Below are 19,400 nucleotides of genomic sequence, written 5' to 3' on the forward strand. Positions count from 1 at the left end.
CATCCCTACCTCTTTCAGGCGATGTTCCTTCTCTGTCACGATGTGCTGGATCATCATGGCCACTGAGTAGACCCAGGAGATCACCATGCAGAGGGGCATCATGTGCTCGATGACAAAGAGAAAGCTGATGGGGTAGAGGAAGAGAGGGGGAGAACTGGATGGTGGCACTGCCACAGAGACCTGCAGGGACCCTGGGGCAAGGGGCCTTGGAGGGGCTCTCCCACTGCTTAGGAACAACTAGTCTCTAACCCAGCTCCTCCTTAGTGCCCTAAGAAAGAATTTCTCCAGTGAGTCCACAGGACAATCCAGTGTCACGGCTGGCAGGCCTTTGCCGGCAAGTAGTAGCCACGGGCTCCACCCAGGGCCCTGGCTACCCTGGTGTGGATGGGGCTCTCTCCAACCTCCTGCCCAGGAGTGTTAGTGGCTCTGGGACTTCTACAGGTGCTGCCTCCAGACCACTGTAATCCATAATCACCAACAGATCCATGTGCCATTTCTTTACTTTCCCCTGCCCTCCTGAGCCTGGTAGTCCAAGGAATTGGACTTAACTGGTTGCTCATCACTCCCAGGGTCACCAATCTCATTCTGGCCCCCAAACTTGTTCTCTTTTCCCAGCTAAAGTATCTTGGCCTGCAAAGTGGAAGGAGGAAGGTCCTGCAGGTGAGTGTTACTCACTCATCCCGGGTATAACAGGGGTACGGGAACATCTGTACGTAGTTGCCAGGCTCCACCACATCGTGGCCAACAAATGTGTTGATAAGGGCACGCTCCATCATGTCTGTGGAAGAGAAGGAGAGGCCAGGCTGAGCGCAGAGAGGCCAGGGCCATGGGCAGCTGTGGCAGAGCACTGACACTTACCCTGGATCCAGACAAAGCCATAGAGGAAGTAGAAGCGGCCGCCGGTGTTGGGGCCAGGCCGCCAGTATGCCCGCCGGATCTCGTTGGTCTTCTCTGTGAAGCTGGAATTCTGACGGATCTTGTACATGACATGGGGAGGCAACGAGCCATCCCTGTTGGTCTGGAAGATGACACCTGTGGGCAGCAGAAGAAGCAGGGAGTCCACAGGGGCCAGCCACATCAGCCAGCCCACAGCAACAGGCAGGGATGGGGAGGGTACTGTGAGCGTTGCCATGGATGAGATGGGTGGCATGGCTGGGGATGTGGACATGCATGGGATACGAAGGCACACAGACAGCAGGCTGTGCCAGTGGGAGAGCCAGGACAGCAGCCTGGGGCAGAGGATGGGCACCATATTCAGCCCCCTCATCCACCCAACATGTGCACCAAGGGACCCACATCCTGAAGCCAGTGGCTCCAGGGCACAGCTGGAGAAGGGCAAAGCTTCAGGGACCCTGAGAACAGCTGGTTCCCAGGGACATACTGGCAAAGACCGTGACATTGTCCTGATAGGCCTGGTTCAGCGTGTAGTTGACAATGCTCTCCTCATCTGGGAAGCCTTTGAAGATGTCCACGCTGACCTAGTGGGAGGAGAATCATAGAATCACTAAGACTGGAAAAGCCCTCCAAGATCATTGAGTCCATTAACCCAAACACTATCAAGCCCAGCACTAAACCATGCCCCCAGGTGTCAAATTCATACATTTTCTGAACACAGGGGTAGTACCACTGCTCTGGGCAGACTGTTCCAGTGCTGACCACTCTTTCAGTGAAGAAATTTTCCGTAAAATCCAACCTAAACCTGCCCTGCTACAATGTTAGGCTGTTTCATGTTGTCCTGTCACTTGGGAGGAAAGACCAACCCCCACTTGGCTGCAACACCCTTCTAGGTAATTGCAGAGACTTAGAAGATCCCTCCTGAGTTTCCCGTTCTCCAGCCTGAGCTCCCTGAGGTCTCAGTCCTGCCTCATCAGACTTGTGCTCCAAAACCTTTCCTGGTTCCACTGCCCTTCTCTGGACATGCTCCAGCAGGCTAGTGAGATCCCAAGGCCCTGGATGGGTCTAGCATACAGAGCCTGCAGATGGTACAGCATGCATCACCCAAAGCCAACCCCAGTCCCTGAAGTCAACAGTGTGTGAGCACCTCCACCCTAGACATCTACCCCAAAGCTCTGGACACTGCAGGAACCACCACCTTCCCCAGAGCTCCTGTCCCATGCTCTTAAAAAGGTCTCACTGGATCTGACCCTCTTCAGCCCAACAGACCCTGGCTGTTGGTAGTTCAACCTTCTCACAGGTGTGCTCCACCTCACCTTGGCCATGAAGCGGACCCAGCCGCAGGCAGCATTGTCAATGGTATCCAGCTGCTGGAGCAGGATGCTGGCATTGGGCAGGGAGAAGTTGCCATTGAGAAAGTTGTGAAGAACATCACTGTCAGAGACATTCAGAATCTCTGGGTGCTTGTGGAGGTCAGCAGTCAACTGAGACAGAGAGGAAGACATGGGAGGGAGAAGCTGGGGTATGCCTTGCCTCTCAGGTCACTGTCCACCCCCACAGACACAGGCAGGACCCAAAACTCCTCCTGGGGATGAGGAACAGTGTGCACACTGTGCAGGGATCCAGACTAGTCTCCACAAGAGAAGGTGCATACTAGGGAGTACCCCATGAAGAAGTTACAGGGTATGTGGGGGGGAGGACAACCCCTTCTCCACTGCCAGGGCAGTAAATCCCGGCAGGCTCATCCTCACCACACTGTCCTACCTGCTGGAGCCAGTGGATGCGCCTCTGCAGCCTGCCCTCCTCCAGGTAGGCTCGGATCTCAGGGGAGATGTTCAGCCATGCCTTGGCGTAGTGGGTGACATTGCCCACAAAGGCGAAGGTCTCGTTGGCCTGGGGGCCAGGCAGAAAGTCGTACAGTGGGCGGAGGCAGGGGCTTCCTGCTCTCTGGGATGACTAGCAGTCATGGAGATACCTGCCCACCTCCCACTGCCTGTGGGAGCTTCCTGTGTCTGGCAGTCAACCTCTTCCCTGCCACACAGCCCATCTGCAGAGCAGGATGGTGGGAGAAGAAGGACAGGGGTCCCAACCTATGCATCCTCACCTTCAGGATGACCTTGTCAACTTCGGTGCCCACAGGTGCATACAGGATTTTGGGGTTGCTGGTCATCAGATGCACAAGGAGGCCCAAGTTTCGCTGCTCCTTGCTGGTGAAGCCCAGCGAGCTCATGTTGCCCTGCTTCAGTGCCTCAGGCTCGATGGTCCTGCAAAGGGAGCTCAGGCTTTCTACTCTGCTTCAGGCTCAGGACCCCTTGCTGCAGGCAGCCCCCATCCCTGCCCGTGACAGGCCTTCAAACTGACTCCAGTGCCTGCATGGTGCTGCCCAACACAGAGAGCATCCTTGGCTGCAGGACAAGGCTGCAGTACAGCACCCATCCTGCCTGCTCAGCAAGGGGTGACACAACTGGCCTACGCAGGGAGACCCTGGAGCCGTCCCCCAGTGCTCCTACCGGTTGTTGCCGCAAAGGATGGGCTGCAGCCCTGCCCAGAGCTGCACAAATGCTGAGAACTGCCCCTGGGGGTTGTCAATGCCAGACGGGCTCTCCCCGGCGCCCTCTTCCTCCTCTGCCGTGGCATTGCCAGCCGTGGCATTGGCGCTGGCCCAGCTGGTGCTGTTGGCCATGGGTGGCACGGCCTTGCTGGCACAGGCTCCCCTGGGGAGCAGCTTAGCCAGTGCTGAGAGGATGTCCATGTCCTGGAGAATCTTCTCCATCTCCACCAAGTCCTCGAGGAGGGCACGGAGGCGATGCTGAGTGGCTGTGCTGTTCACTTCCTCCAGCTTCAGCTGTGAGTATGCATGGACAAGGAGTTACTCATTGCTGGGACAACAGGGTCTGCCTGCCTTTAGGAAGGGACCAACGAGGACCTCAAGCAGTAGCAACTCCACTTTCTTGGTTAAAGGGTTGGAGCTGCGCCAAGGTTAGGGCCCTGGACTCACTGCTGTGCATCTGTGCCTATGAGGCAGTGAGAATGGTGGCAAATGCTGGCAGAGACTTGCGTGAGGACACGAGATACCACTCAAGACAGGAAGGGTGGTCCTCTGTTCCTACAAAGGACACATCGAGCTTGGGTGGGACAAGGAGTGGGACCTCAAGAGTCAGGCTTGAGCTGTGCCAGCAAGGGCTTTGCTGGTCCTGGGGAGAGAAGCTGGCTTCCTAAGGACACCTAGGAAGATGCTGGGGACACCCAGTCCCATCCAATAGGCAGTGTTCAAGCAAGTGCTAGAGGGGAAACCACCTGGGATCTTAACTATGGAGCCAGGTGGGAGGGGGGTACTCATGTCAGAGAAGGGGGTCACCAAGGGAAGCCAGGACATTGAACTGTTCCCAATCCCAATACAACACCAGCTGAGTTTTAAAATCCTTCCCAAGTTTCATCCTTGCCACCAGCCTACCCCACCTGCCCAGCACTCACCCTGCTAACTATCTTGGGGGTGTCCAGCTGCTTCTGGAGCTCGGAGGCCAGCTGGGCAAAGCGCTCCTGGCGGATGGTCCGGCTGCCATTGCAGGCCAGTGCCTGGTATGCTGCCAGCAGTGGCTGCTGCCTGGGAGACACGCGCAGGAGGCGGTGCAGTCCCCCTGGGTACTGCTCACAAGTCAGCTGCTCCAGCACTGGCCCGGTGAAGAGCACATTCTACAGGGCAGGAAGTTGTAAGGACAGGGCTGCAGTGCCTGCTCTGGCAGAGCAGCCCAGATTGTCCCATGAGGTGCTCACCTCCATCTCGGTGACAAAGGCCTGGGGGCTATCAGAGATAGCAGGTGCCACAGCAGTGCTGGTGAGGTCCAGAGCCTGGGAGAGCATGTGGAGCAGTGCTGGATGGTGTGGGGCTGCCACTGGGTCCCGCAGCACCCTGTGAACCAGCCCTTCCTGCAGGCTCCTCCAGCCACTGGGGAGACTCTTCTGCAAGATGAAGAATGGGGATGGCTGGTGGGATGGGGGCTCCCCCCAGGTCCCCCTCCTTGTGTGTCCCTGAGCATACATGAATAGCCCCACAGCATCCATGGTCTCCACAGGGCAGGGAAGAAAAAGGATGGACAGATGCAGGGAGCAGAGATTCCCTGCATGCCAGACGCAAGGGGGGAACAATTTCCCCTGCTCCCTCCACAGCCACCACCCAGGCAGTGCCAACCCCCACTGCAATGGTAAACCCAGGCATAGGTACTGGTGTGTCTCATAAAACTGGGGGAGCTGGTGCCAGCACCAGGACGGACCCCGCCATCCCTGCTACTCTCTGCCCCCTGAAAATATTCTGTCATGGCCCATCTACTGGAACAGAGACCCCCAGATCACCTGAGGTGGGATATGGAAGGGACAAGAGGATGGGCTCTACTCAACCATGTCTCCTGCATGCAGCACTGCTCCTCACCTCCAGCTGTGTCATCTTCTTGCTGGGGCGAAACCCATCCCACAGGTCTCGCTCATGGGTCTCATCAGGTACCAAAGGAAAGGAATCAAAAAACTGCCGGTACACCTGCACCGAGATGAGAGCACAACTGCCAGGTGTGCCAAAAGTGGAGCACCAGTGCTGCACCTCCTTGCCCAGCAAGGCCGTGGCATGGGGCAGCAGGATCGGACAAATCCAAGCTGGGTGCCATTTACAGGGTAGAACAGACCCCTGCAAAGCCCAGAGGTCACCCACCTCCCGCAGGTTAATGCTGGAGCCCAGGAGCAGCTCAGCTGTGCTGTTGGGGAGGGACAGGTTCTGCATCAGGAAGTGCCGCAGCTCACCCTGGTCTTTGGCTGCCCATGCCAGTGTGAAGCTGGACCCTGCCAAGGAATAAGGTGGGAGGTCAGAGCAGCCCACCAGCAGGAGGGACACGGCATGGCACCAGAGCTGGCCCTGCCCAATGCAGAGACATGGGACAGTGGCAGGGCACTGCCACACACCATCACTTTGCTGGGTGCTGGGTCAGCTGGTGCTATCTGTCCCTGCCAAAGAGGTAGTGGAGGCAGGCAGAGCACAACCCACCTGCTTGGCTGCTGAAGTGGGTCTCCATGGAGCTGGGCTCAGGGCTGCTGAGGGCCTCCAGGTGCCGGCGCAGCGACTCCAGCTCCTCCTCCAGTCCTGGATGCTGCGGGTCGAAGAGGCTGCTTTGCTCTACTGCCTCGCTGAGGTGTTCCAGAATCTGTGTCACCCTGTGAGAGCCCAGCACCGCCCTGGCTTCAGGGACAGAGGGATGGAGACACCTTCCCCAGAGCTCTGGGGGACAGAGCCCCTCAGGTGCAGGGGACAGCAGTCCTGTCTGAAACGGGGCACCACTGCCCTTGCCTGCACGCTGAATCCAGTGTGCCAGGGTTCAGAGGAGAGCCCCAGCACCTCATGGTGTCTCCAAGAGCCACCCACCTCTGTCCTCCTCCCAGCACTGAATACCTGGGAGCCCACAGCAGAACAGACTGAAGTGTCCTCTGCACCAAGGACATGGTGGTCTGCACCCAAGCGGTTTTGGGGGATGCTAGCTTCTGCCTCAGCCCCAGGGTGGCAATGTCAGCGTGGAACGGGGCTCTGTGTGGGAGCACGAGGGGTGGGAGAGGAAGTGCATGGTGAGGGCAAGACTCACGTGGAGTTGGAGTACTGCAGGAAGCCAAACTCATCACGCTGGCCGTCGGGGCACAGGGACTGCATGACCGGCAGGATCCCGGCTGACGTGAGCGGGGCCGCCGTGTAGAAAGCTGGAGCCAGTAAGAGGGCAGAAGAGGCCAAGGAAAGTGCGGGCAGCAGGGGGGAGAGGCAAAGAGGCAGGGAGGGGGAAGGGGCCACCAGAGAAACAGACATTCCATTCAGAAAAGCACACGCTGGGGTCTGTGAGCCCACAGGAGGCTGGTGGCCACAGTCAGAAGTCAGCAACTTTCCCACCAGGGCTGTCCTGGCTGGTGACTCTGTGGGGCTGCAGGCAGCTCCAGCCCCCTCACCCCCACCCACTCTCCCCTGGGTGATGGCTCCCTTGTGTCCCATGACAATGCCAATTTCTACCACTTGCCCCCAAGATGGCCACCAACCTCCTCCAAGCCCCCGATCCCCCCTGTTAGTAGCCTCAGAGGCAGTGGTGGATCTCCAGAGGAAAAGAAGGACAAATACAACAGGGAAAATATATTTGTCATCTGCAGTTCCCAGAGCCCCCAGCCTCCCCCCCAACCCAGCTGCCCCAACATGTGGCAGCTGGAGGTAGGTGGAAATGGAGACACGGAGATGAGAGAAACAAGAAACAGCAAAGGGCTGGCAACCCTCCCCCCCCCGCCCCCTCCAATGGCACTGAGCCATCATCCCTGCTGGGACTCTCCCATGTCCTTCCCCAGGGCAGGGCAAGCCCAGAATGCCACTGCCCGATGGGGACCACAGGTTGTCATCAGGCAGGGACCCTGCTTTCGCCACCTTGCCAATGACTCTGTGGTTAGAGATAGGTCAATGCTGTTAACAAGGCCACAAACGGTGGGCACTGGTGAAGATGGGCTTCTGGCAGGAACAAGGAACAGGTGCAGCATGGGATAGGCCAGCAGCCTCTTGGGGTGCTGGAACCCACACTGGTGGCCATGCCACGGTTTGGTGACAAAGTCAGTGCGTTGCATCTTGCTGACCTTGAGGCTCTAGTGCCACATTCCAGCTTGTCCCAGCCATGAGAGGCCAAGACAGAGACCTGGTGGTGGTGCCAGGGTGGGAGCCAGCCCCAACCCCTTGGTGATTGGGCAAGACTGGGTGACCACAGGCAACCACATGGGTGACAGAGCCAAAGAGACTTTGCTCCAGGAAGCAGGCAATAAGAAGGAGTAAGACAAGCCTCCACCTGGCTGGAGTGCCCTATGCAGCCCAGGAGGCCGGGGACATGGCCACCAATGACCCCAGCACCTGGGAACCCAGCACCTGGGAACCCAGCACCATCAACCAAGGGGGTACACCATCATGACTGGTCAAGTCCCTGGGGAGGAGCAGGCAGGGGCCATACTATGCTGCCTGAGCTCATCTTCACCAGCTGTGGAGGAAGGCAAGGGGTTTACAGAGGCATAGATTAGGCCAGAGTGAGTTGATCTAAACCAAGCTCTTCCTCCCCAGACTATGAGGCCAGCACTGGTAAGGGAATGGGAGGAGGCGCCCACCCAACCCACCAACTTACAGACTGGTGCATGCAGTTGAGGCATGAAGGGCAGGCGGGCAGGGGAAATGGTGGGAAAGAAAAAGAAAACATGAGCAAAAAAGAACAAAAAAAACGAATGAAAAACCACACAACACAGAGTGTATGTCAGCGCCAAGGCGGGAACCCTGGCAGCACCTGCCGCAGCTGCACAGCACTGGCAGCTGGGCTCTCCTTCGCCGGGACACACTGAAATACAGGCTCAAACCATCGTCACATGGGGTCACCAGCAGTGCTCAGCATCTCCCCTGGCCCTGCTGTGCCATCTGTACCAGATCACCCACCAAGGTGGGCATCAGTGGGCCCTTGGGAGCTGACAGCTTCACTCCACTGCCTCCTCCCAGCTGCACAGCCCACAGCCACCACAACCCAGGCCAAAGCTCCAGCTGGAATTCTCCCAGAGCCCTCAGCTCAAGTCCCAACAGTTTATCATCCTGCCAGGCCTCTGAGCACACCAGGGCCAGGCATAGGGCTTTCTGTAGGTGACTTTCCCCCTCACTGGGGAGCCCTTCCCAGAGCCACTCCAGCTGATCCTCGACTACTTAGGGGGACTGTGGCTGTTCCAGCACCATCCAGTTTGCCTTTCCCCATGCAAAATGTCCATGCTGATGACAGCCACAGGCTGGTTGGTGCTGCAACCCCCAGGGGAGCCTCCCCAGGCTGGGACAGACTCTGCTACTTCCACCAGTCCTTGGCTGTAGCCCCTGCCCAGTGCAATGTCCCCCAAAAGGCCTCTCTAGGTCTCCCCTGCCCCCAGGCTGGAGCACTTCCCCAGGGCCTCAGGGTGGCCCCAAGTGTGGGAGTGCCCCAAGCACCACCTTGTTGGGACTCACCTTCCTTCACAGGGATGGTGGGCTTCTTCTGCCGCAGCCCCAGGAGGATGAAGAAGAGCACCAGGGGGATGAAGATCTCGAAGGCCAGTACCCACTGGGGATGACACAGAGCAGAGGGAACAGGATGCTTAGGGACAGAACACAGCCACCTGGGAGAAGCACAGGCAGTACAGGGGTCCCCAGGCATTGGTGCAGCGCAGCACTGTGTCCACATATTGCAAATGGCTGGTGGCTCTGTCACAGCTCAGCCAGCGGCAAACAGGTTCCTGGGCATCCCACAACCTCCTGCCTGTACCACCCTGTCCAGAGCACTGTAGGACAGGGCAGGGTACACAGAGGGGATGGATACCTCTTCCAGTAGTGCAAACAGGCTGCTGAGGCTTGAGCTCAGCCATAAAGGTCCACCATAGCTGGACCTGCCCAGGGAGAAGACCTCAAGTTCTGAAGGCTAGTGCCCTCACAGCCTGGAGCAGCATGATGCCCCCTCAGCACCTGTGCCACTGCTGGATCTCACAAGGAGCAATAGCTGAGTCCAATGGCAGAGTTCAGTTCAGCCACGCCCTGCCACCAGCTCCAGGTGCAACTGGGCCATCCTGGTACCCATTCCATGCCCTCCCAAAAGGTTCTGGCTGCAAGGAATTTCCACTGGCAGCATATGGTAAATAACAGCAAATCCCCAGGAATTCCTGGCCACAGTGGCTCAGAAGTCCCAGCTAGGCTCTGTGCCCAGAGGCCCTGGGGAGAGGCATCAGCATCTCCAGCTATGGGCAGGAGCAAGCAGCTGGCACACTGCCAGCACAGCTGCTGCCACTTTGCACTGGAGTGCCCAGAAATGGCACAGCCCCGATGCCCAGCAGCAGGGAACCACTGCAGGCTTGGTAACTGAGGCACAGGGTGAGGTGAGCCAACTTCGGCTCAATCCAGAGCCAGATCAGACCCAAGGCAGCTGCTGAGACCCTGAAACTGCTGCCACCCATAGGCATGGCAGGGCCCAGCTCCACTGCTGGGAAGGTGCTTCCTACACCACCCACACCGGCTTCCTCCCAGTGACCAGTGCCAATGGGCAAGCCCATGGAGAGGCAAGAACAGACTTTAATGTGAAGGATGCAGCTGCCAAGAGGTGACAGGGTCAGACCCTGTGTCTCCAACATTACCTCCATGCTGCCTCACTCAGGGGCTGCCAACACTCTGTCAAAAAAGTGAGAGCAGCCCCAAATGGCAGCGAGCAGAGGGAGCCCTGCACCCAGGTCCCTGCCAGCAAATGGCCACAGTGCTACTTCCGTGGGATGAGCACAACTGCACCCGTGGATGCTGCCCATGCTGCACTCGCCATGCCAGAGGTTCCTGGTTTTGGAACTCTGGAAGGAAGAGGAAGAAGAGCTGGAGGAGATGGAAAATGCCCCCAGGAGCAGTGCCTGAGAACAGTCATCTTTCTGATAACACCAGTCCCAGGGACAGTCCCTGCTGTCACTGGTCCTGCACAAAGCAGGATGCAGGGGACACCCTGACACACACTGCAGTCCCGTGGCCCCTGCCCCACCCCCTGCCTGTTTACCAGGCACACAACAAGGCCTCTGTGCCCAGGCACTGGGGGAACCATCCCCACACACCCACGCTGGCCTGTACCAGGCTCGTGTGGGAACTGTCCTTGGTGGCAACAGCTTATTGGAAGCTACTTGTTGTTATTTATTTTTTTGACAAAGGTCATTGACTCTTGCTCATCTCCATCCCCAGAGATGTCCCTTGTCCCCACCCTTTGTCCCACATATCCCAGTGTCACAGCAGGCTGTCCCACACCTTTGGCACCCACAGTGGCATGGTGATGGGCAGACATGGTAGCTGATGGCTATCTACCAGGCTGCACCTCCAGGACCGACCCTGCCCCCCCTGGTCCCCAGGGGCACTGGCATGCAGTGGGGCCCAACGGAGCCTCAGACTTCCAGCGAGGCACCAGACCAGGACACCTGCACAGCCTGGGGATGGTGGGGTCCCTACGTGCAGGCACAAGACAACTAGGGGGACATTTTGGGATTGTGTGAGGAAGCAAGGAGGAAAGGCCAGGATACAAGCAGATGAGAAGGAAATGCTCCCCAGTAGGTAGGAAAGAGCCAAGGAGAGGAGAAGAGAGGGGCCAGTGCCTGCCAGCAGGTGGCCATGAGTGTACCAGCTAGTCTGCCCTGCTCTGTCACCCATCCCCTGCCCCCCCGCTCTCTTGACAAGGGCACAGGTGCAGGACTGAGGGTGGGACACTGGTCCCAGGAGCCCTGGTACCAGGTGACAATGGTTGTGGGGCCAGGGACAGCTCCTGGGTGGTGGCATTCTCTTCTTCCACATCCCCTGCCACATGTTCATTTCAGCCTGGTTGTATGTGAGCAGGATGAGGTCATAGGTGCTGTTCAGATTTGCACAAGTGCTGGGTGTCAACCTGCCACCCTACAGACAGTGGGTTAAGTTGCCCCACGTTCAGCCCTGTCCTTGGCTGGAGACAGGGGTGGTGGGGTCCTGCCCAATTCCCCCAGCAGGGAGGCAGAGCTGGGTGGGTGCTACAGCAGGGTGCTGGCCCCTGGCAGAAGCACATGTCTTTCCGGGAGCACTGGGACAGTGATTCAATGCCTGGGCCCATCCTCTGCCACACTGTCAGATGGGAGCGAGAGGCTGCTAGGAGGCTGAGCAGGAGGCAGCAGTGCCTGCTGCGACACACAGCTCCCACACAGCCAGGTCAAAAGGCCAGACAAGCACCACAGGACAGTGATACAAACAGAGCAGAGTAAACAGCCCGGCCCAGCACAACGGTGCCACCATGCCCACTCTCCAGCCACCACTGGGACAGCTGGGAGATGTGCTGGAGCCAGGGTCAGCACAGACATGGCTGTCAGATCATTAACAACTGCATAACTCCACTGGTGTCCCCAGGATGTGGCAGCACTCATGTCCCAGTAGCCCAGGGGGCAGTCCTCATGGGGACAGCCAGGCCAGGCAGAGGCAGCTCTTCCTGTCCAAGGCTGTCACCCAAAAGTCCACTCAGTTCTCTCCTCTGTGCCCCCAGCAACGTTTGATGCCCACAAGCCACAGCCTCCAGCCAGCATGGTGTGGGAGAGGGGCAGTCAGACTGGGCACTCCCATACTAAGACGCTCAAGCTGGCAACTCCAGCGACATCCCTGCTCCCCACACCTGCCATGTCAGTCCCCCTGCCCATAGCCTGGCACCAGCAAGGGGGTTTATTTGCTCCAACACAGGTGAAGCAGCATTACACACAGCATCCAAAATCCCTGCACGTACCCCCCAGAGGACAGGGCAGGGTCTGCCTGTCCTCCTCATGGGAGGAAGGAGCTGCTGCCTACTCCATGCCAGCCTCTCTGCCCATGCCAGTGCTGCCCAGTGTGCCAGCAGGAACTGGCAATAGGTGCTGGCCTGCAGGAACCCTGAGGGATTGGGCTCTCAAGTCCTGCAGGATCCAACTTTCCAATAGCATTTTAAGGCTGCAGAAATACCTTTAAGTTTTCATGGTCCCACACTTTAATCACTGTTAGATGCCCACTTTTGCCCACAGCCGGAACGTAAAGGCAGGTAAAGCTGTGGTCACTGGGAAAGATGAGACTGAGAGCTCTGGGGGAAAATAGGCCCCAAAATGCATGAGGCTGTGCCAAGCTGCCCAGCTCCAGTGGAAATCTGACCACCCAGGTGGGGCCTGAGAGGCTTCCCTCAAGGTCACCTGCCCCACAGGGACAGACAAGGCCAGGTCCAGGGGCTGCCAACTCCCATCCTGCCAAGGCCTGGCCACCCTCACCTCTGCCTCTGGTCACTTCCAGTTATGTCCATCTGTCCCACTACCCCCTGCCTCTAGCATGGACACATCCCCACCCCCGACAGCCCCGGCACGGCACCCTGGGGTCCTGCCTTGGGGAGGCTGGAGGAGCGAGAAATTCCTGCTGGGGTTTGTCAACAACTCTCTTGAGCTGAGGACCCAGGAACACCCACCACGGTTCTCCCCATTCCTGCAGTGTCAGCCAGGCACCTGTGTGCTGGGCCAAGAGGGCACATCATTGTCAGTGCCCTGTGCAAAGGCCACACAGCACTGGGACATGGCCACCCTCCCACTGACACAAGATGCCTGACCTGAGCACAGGGTCATGCCAGCAGCCAGTGTGGATGAAGGTGTTCCACAACGGGTATGCCCCGGCTGCCAATGCCAATAGGGACTCACAGAGACACTGCTGGGCCACCACACCCCTGCCAAACCCGCGCTTCCCCTCCCCACACCTGCTGCAAACAAGGAGAGGGCAAAGAGCACCCACAGCCAGGGCAGTACCCAACTGATTCCTGCTGCAGGATTCAGTACCAGCAGGAGCTGGCAGGGCCACAGGCACACAGTCCTAGGGACACTGCACCCCAGCAGAGGCGGTGTTACAGCCCCCCAGCACCCCAAATTTCAGCCTTTCGTTTTCTGGCAGCATCAGTTTCCCCCCAGCTCTCTGCCACCAGCCAGGGGGAAAGGACAGATCTGCCAGCTCCTGTGTGGAGAGTTTTCCATCTTCAGGACAAAGTGCAGAAGGCACAGATCCTGCATGGAGCAGAACAGCCACACTGCTATCAGCTCTCCCTTCCCTCATTCCAGTGCCTGTGCCACAGGGAGCCCCATCAGTGTGCTGCAGCACCAAAACAGCATAGAACTGCTCCCACCATTCCCACAGAAGAGCCTTGACCTACCCACCAATCCTTCCCCAGGACCAAGCAAACTGGCAGCACACTTCCATCACTGAGAGCTCCAGCTGTGGCTGCCTGCCCATCCCAAATGAATGGGTACAAAGAGCCCCAGGGCAGGAAGGTGAACACCCTGAACTGTGCCTGTGGTGAGTTTTGAGAGAACACCTGCTAAATCTTACATCTAACATAGGTTTAAACCAGATATCAAAGTCATGGGAGAGCCCATCCTTTAACAATTCCTGTCCCAGCAGATTCAAGGCACAGCCAGCAATCCCCAGGGCTGCCATGGGCACCTCCAAGGGACCCCACAGCTCGGGCTTCCCTCCACCAAGAGCCACCAATGCTGTTCTGCTCAGACCTCCATCATCCCAGGGTTATGCTCTGGGAAGAATAAAGTCATGGGCAAACCCCAAAGCAGTCCCTAGAACAGCTCAGCCACACTAGGCAAGGCCCAAAGCCACCATGGGCTGGGAACAAGGCCTTACAGAGGTGCCACTGACCAGGGACAGTGCCTGGCCATGCTGCAGGTCTCCCTGCACCCACCATCCACCCATAAGTGGCCTGGCCAAGTCCTCACCTAAATAATGAATATTAATTATGAATAAATGAATAAAGTCTGCCTGTGAATATGAAAGTCTGTCTAAACCATGAATAAAGTCTGTCCCAAAACCATGGCTGTACCCTACTGCAATCCTGCTCCTGAACAGCCCCTGCTGCCAGGGACAATAGGGACACCCCCAGGCCACCAACACTCATAGGCAGAACACAGAACTGCTCCAGTTGTCAGAGCCCTCAGTCAAACCTGAGATCTCTGCTTCCCACCCTACCCTGCAGTACTGGGTTTGCTACTCCACCTATTGCCGGGAGGGGAGCACATGGTGGCAAGGACTGACCCCAGGGGAGCACCTGCAGCACTAGGATGGACCAAAAGGCAGCTGCTGTGCCCACACTCCTTCTCTGAGACTGGGAGAAGCCCAGCAACTCCCAACTCTGCCTGCTCCTGGGTGAACACCAGGGGCAGCAGCTGCTCCAGTCCCCCAGCCTCTGGCTGCTGCAGTAAGATCACCCCAGTGGGAGCTGGTTTCTCATAGTGAAACATTCATCTGTAGCTATTGCCAGGACAGACTTGCACTGGGGAACCCACTGCTGAGTGCCAGGCACAGCCACCACACAGGGCTTGGCTCTGCCCTGGCCAGTCACCACTGGCAGCTCAGCCCAGCACTACTCCGAGAGGGCAGAGCTCCCCACAGAGTGGGCAGGATGATGGCCCCTGCGCAGACCAGGGACACCAAGTGGCTCTGGGATTCACACACAGCAGTAGCACAAGGAGGGAGGTGACATACACAGGGCACGTGCATCCTCAGGGCACAGCTGTCCTAGGGACTGCATCAGATCCATCCATGAGCACCCGCGGCACTGGGACCAGCTCTCGTCCTGGCTCAGAGCTGGTCCCCTGCACTCACACCATCGCTGGGTGGGCAAGGATGGGCTGCTCCATACCCTGCCACCCTGCCTGAAGCAGTGGCACTCCAGCAACAGTCCACAGAGATGGAGGTGATGCGGCCTGGGCTCCTCATCCTCCTCCTCTGGCCACAGCTTCCTGTGCTGCACCCCCACACTGCCCACGGGGCTGGTAGGGAGGGTCACGGAGAAATGGATCCCCAAAAGCTGTGTGCACCCCCACTCTGTAACCCAATGGCCATGGAAGCCAAGGCCAGGTCAGCCGGTGTGTGCCAGGGCCCAGCCGTGCCAGGCTGCTCATCCTTGCAGGCAAGGGTCTGGCACAGCCCCTGCCGTGGCCATGCAACTCTGCTAAGGGTAAAGAGGGGAGATGACTCAGCCAAACAGCATGATCCCCCTCATCCATTTTGGGGGCACCAGGGCTGTCAGTCCAGGGAAACCTGCCTGCAGCGCCAGGCTCATGCCTGGTCCTGTCACAGGAGCCTCTGCTGCTCCGGTTACCGGGATACGGGGTCTGGGGCTGGTGGCTGCCGGTGAGGAACAGCAGGATCGGGCCTGCGGGATAATTGGGAAGGGAAAAGAAAAGCGATGCCAGCTTGCGAGCAGCAGCTCGTTCCCCTCCCCCAGCCGCTAAAAATAACCGGCTCCCTCGGGCCGCGCACCCACCCCCGGCCCACAGTGCAGGATCCCACGGGGGGCCGATGGATGACCCCACACAGGGAGCCTGCGACAGGGCGGCAGTGGCCCCGAGGCCCCAGCACGGTCGATGTCATCTTGCCCCTTCTGCCAGCCCGGGAGGGACACACACCAGCCCCCCGGCCCCTAACCCCACGAAGTTGCCTTTTCTACAGCCCACGGAAGATAGGCGGCTCCGACCCACATATGGACTGAGAACCTATTTATACCCGGTGGGTATCGGGGCTCGGGGAGCGATCCCACCCCGAGGAGGCGACATCCAGCCCCCCTCCTCCTGCGGCCCCCGGGACCGGGTGGCCTCACGGACACGACAGCGAAGCGGGAGAGCCCCAACTGTTGCTGCCACACAGAGGCCCAGGGGCGCGCTGGGCCGGAGGATTCGTGCACGGGCGGCCCGAGGCAGGCGGACACCGCCGGGCCGAGGGACTGGGGGAACCCTCCGGCACCACTTTCGCGCGGAACCCGGCCTCGCCCCTCGGGGCTGCAGGGCCCCCCCCGCCCCCGCTCACCGGGCTCCGCCGCTTCAGTGTCACGTTCTTCCAGAGCAGAAGATGGAGCTGATGCAGGAACCCCATGGTCGGGTCGGGTCGGGTCGGGTCGGCCCCGCTAAAGGGCCGCGTCGCGCTCAGCTCCGGGGTCACCCCCCGCCAACCGCCATCCCCTCCCAGCCGGCGTCTACTGCTTGCCGTGGGTTGCAAGGAAGCGAAGCGGCCTCGGCCCAGGCCTGGCTCCGCCGCACCCGCCCCGACCCTGCGCTGCACAGCACCACCCCCGGCCCGCGGCGGCCGCCCCTTAAAGGCGCCGCCGAACCCGCCCGCTCCGCCCGCACGGCGGCCCCGGCACAGCGCGGCCCGGGCCCGGCTTATCCCGGCAACAGTGGCCTCGGTACTGACTGCGCAGAGCGGAGCTGCTGCCCCAGGGGCCGGGGAATCCTCGCTCCCCTCGAGCCGCCACCCTCCCGCCCCTCAACCATACACTGATCACCTCCGCGCTTCTGCCCCTGGTGCTCCCCCAGAACAGGAAGGACTAGCCCGTGGATGCGGGACCTGTGCACCAGGGTGCCACGGCTGTCCTTTCTCTTGCACGCTGCCCACCCTGCTCCTGCCTGACCTGTCCCACAGGCATGTGCTGGGGCGTCCACGGGTGTTTTTGGAAGGACCAACCTGCTGCCACATCTGTGTCCTGTCAGCTCTGAACCTAGGGCTGGATGCCTTCAGCAGTAAGGACTGAATCAGGCCAGCTCTCCTCCTTAATCCCATCCACTCTTCTTCCATCCATCCTTTTTCCTGCCATTCATCCATCCTTCCTCTTATCCACATTTCCTTACATCTGTCCATCTATCCTTCCTTCCATCCTTTCTTCTTTCCTTTCCTCCTTCCTGCCATCTTTTCCTCTTTCCATCTGGCCTTGCTTTCATCCATTCCCCCATCCTTCTTTCCCTCCCTTTTCCTTTTCCTCTGGTTCTCTCCATTTCCCACCTGTCCCTCCCTCTTCCTGCTCTTCCTCAGCCTTCTCTCCCTCTTCCCTCTCCTTTCCTCCAGCTCTCTGTAACCATCTCATTCTCCATGCTCTTCATGGGCCAAGTGTGGCCAGGAGCAGTGAATCCCTCTCTGGCTGTCCCAGCCGCAGTGGTGCTGCCAAGGGTGCCTGTGCTCAGGGCAGGCCCCTTGGCAGCTGCCCGGGGCTAACAAAAGCTCCCCTTGTCCAACACAAAGCAGCATTATTCCCCAAACTTCTGGGCAAAACACTGCTGAGGTCCAGGAGGACAAAGGATTCCTGGTGATGTGGTGGTGGAGAGGCTCTGTGTGCCCAGCTCCCTGCTCTGGTGAGAGTGGTTTGTGAGGGTTGCTGGGTGCACGGGCAGGGCTACAGGCAGCAGAGATGCCCAGAATTAAGGGGAGCTAGGCTTTTCCTAGGTCCCTGGGGAAGGAAGGATGCAGTCACCCTAGACTCCTCACAAAGAATTGTGCATGGTTTGCCCACAGCCCACACAAGGAGCATCTGCAAGCCCCTGTCCTGCAGCAGAGTCGGTCCCAACTTGGAGTGGCACAGTGTGGGGACCCATGGGTGGGTCAAAGCCCTGACCTGGGTCTCCTGCACTTTCCCTCCTGCTGCCCCTGGGTGGGTCCTGGGGAGCTTCACAACTGCTCTTCTGTTTGGCATGGCCATGGAAACCCCAAGAAGCCAGCAAGAGACAGACCCAGCAGTGCACCACGAGACAGCACAGTCCTGGAGACACTGTGGCAAAAATCCTCCAAGGACCCAGGGCCTGATGCCCAAGGCCCAACCCCTCCCTGGTCTAGACGCTCCAAAGACCTTGTGGCCCATCTCCTCCATGGACAAAAGGTCCTGAAGACCTGGGAACATGGACCCCTGAGCTCCTCTCAGGGGACTTCCTTTGTGGGGTGGCCAGGCTCCTGTCTCTGTATGAAGTCATCTGCAGATGGCAGTACCCACACGCATATACTTCTCTCTGCTCTGTGCTGGTGCTGTCCAGCATTCCTGATGGTCTCATGGCCTGGCCTCTGGCCTTGATCTCTGCCCAACCCACCCAGACAGCACTGGCCCTGGCTCCCTGCCTGGCTCAGAGCCATGTCCCTTTGTCCACAGGGTCACAGTGTATGGATCCACTGGCTGCGAGTCCTCCCAGGGCATTGTCCCTGCACACAGGGTGTCTTGGGGCAGCACCCGCACATGATAGCTATTGGGTGCCAAGGAAAAGCTCCCTGCTGCTCTACCAGCCATCCTCAATACCCTATGGAAATGCTGTCTCCAGTGCTGTCCTCCATGGAGGGGAATGGCCCCAGCCCATGTGGCCCTGGGTTCTCAAGCTAGGGGGCAGCAGCAGGATGATGCTGAATACTCCAGCCAGGCAGGGACTACTGACCACAGGCAGCAAGGCTGGGACAGGCAAGGCTCAGAATGGTGCCCTGGGAATGGACTGTAGTATCTGGGCTCTCAATCATGCAGGGGAAGAAATGCAGAAAAGGAGTGAGAAAAGATGACAGGAAATTGACATGGCTGTGGAAGAAGGAACACCCTCCCTTGGGGCTGCAGTTGGCCTTTGAGGATTCCTGGGGTGTCAGTGAAACCACAGAGCCCTGATATACTGTGGCATGGTGGCATGGCATTGTACCCAACAGGGATCCCAAGAGGTTGGCAGCCAGCAGGATTGAGAGTGCAGACCCCAGGGGTACGGGAGCAGCCTGAGAACCCCCAGGGAGCAGTTCGGAGCCCTGTTCCCAGCTCTGTGTGTGCCAAGGTGTAGGACATACCCTTACCAGCTTCAGGGACAGTGCTGCACACCTCAATGCTCCTCTCTTGCCTCTGCCTCAGTTTCCCCATCTCATTTTGCCTGCCAGGGCTTTCATGGAGACTTGGGTCCTGAACAGCAATGCCAGCAAAGGACAAAACTGCGCTGGACAGAGAGCAGAGCAGAACTAGGGCAGGGGCAGAGAAGGCAGCTCTCTGTGTACACACTGCTGAGGCTCACACGTGCCTGCTTCCCCTTTTGGCAGGAAAAATCCCAGACAGGAGTGTGCCCAGAGCTCAGTGGCACTTTGGGGCTGTTAGTTGATGGTTTCAGGATGAGTCAGTGGGAGTTGATATCCTGTTTGCAACTAAGCT

At 58.8% G+C, this 19,400-nt stretch overlaps 1 protein-coding gene across 4 annotated transcripts in view; it reads right to left on the reverse strand.

Annotated features, from left to right (window-relative positions):
• Positions 1–16,547, reverse strand: part of ABCA2 (ATP binding cassette subfamily A member 2) — a 34,537-nt gene extending 17,990 nt beyond the window's left edge. For 3 of the 4 annotated variants that reach the window (XM_077189416.1, XM_077189417.1, XM_077189415.1), the window contains exons 1-16: positions 16,283–16,547; positions 8,912–9,005; positions 6,513–6,624; positions 5,924–6,090; positions 5,594–5,721; positions 5,321–5,425; positions 4,669–4,854; positions 4,369–4,587; positions 3,405–3,739; positions 2,999–3,158; positions 2,659–2,787; positions 2,211–2,378; positions 1,382–1,478; positions 859–1,032; positions 676–778; positions 10–124 (exon numbers count right to left, since the gene is read on the reverse strand). In XM_077189416.1, the coding sequence (XP_077045531.1) occupies positions 10–124; positions 676–778; positions 859–1,032; positions 1,382–1,478; positions 2,211–2,378; positions 2,659–2,787; positions 2,999–3,158; positions 3,405–3,739; positions 4,369–4,587; positions 4,669–4,854; positions 5,321–5,425; positions 5,594–5,721; positions 5,924–6,090; positions 6,513–6,624; positions 8,912–9,005; positions 16,283–16,348 (2,358 nt within the window). In that variant the 5' untranslated portion in view covers positions 16,349–16,547. The remainder of the gene's footprint in view (positions 1–9; positions 125–675; positions 779–858; positions 1,033–1,381; positions 1,479–2,210; positions 2,379–2,658; positions 2,788–2,998; positions 3,159–3,404; positions 3,740–4,368; positions 4,588–4,668; positions 4,855–5,320; positions 5,426–5,593; positions 5,722–5,923; positions 6,091–6,512; positions 6,625–8,911; positions 9,006–16,282) is intronic. The other variant, XM_077189418.1, reaches the window with a different exon arrangement.
• Positions 16,548–19,400: the final 2,853 nt, after the last annotated feature.

Source organism: Agelaius phoeniceus, chromosome 21, assembly GCF_051311805.1.
Source record: "Agelaius phoeniceus isolate bAgePho1 chromosome 21, bAgePho1.hap1, whole genome shotgun sequence".
NCBI classification, from domain to species: domain Eukaryota; kingdom Metazoa; phylum Chordata; class Aves; order Passeriformes; family Icteridae; genus Agelaius; species Agelaius phoeniceus.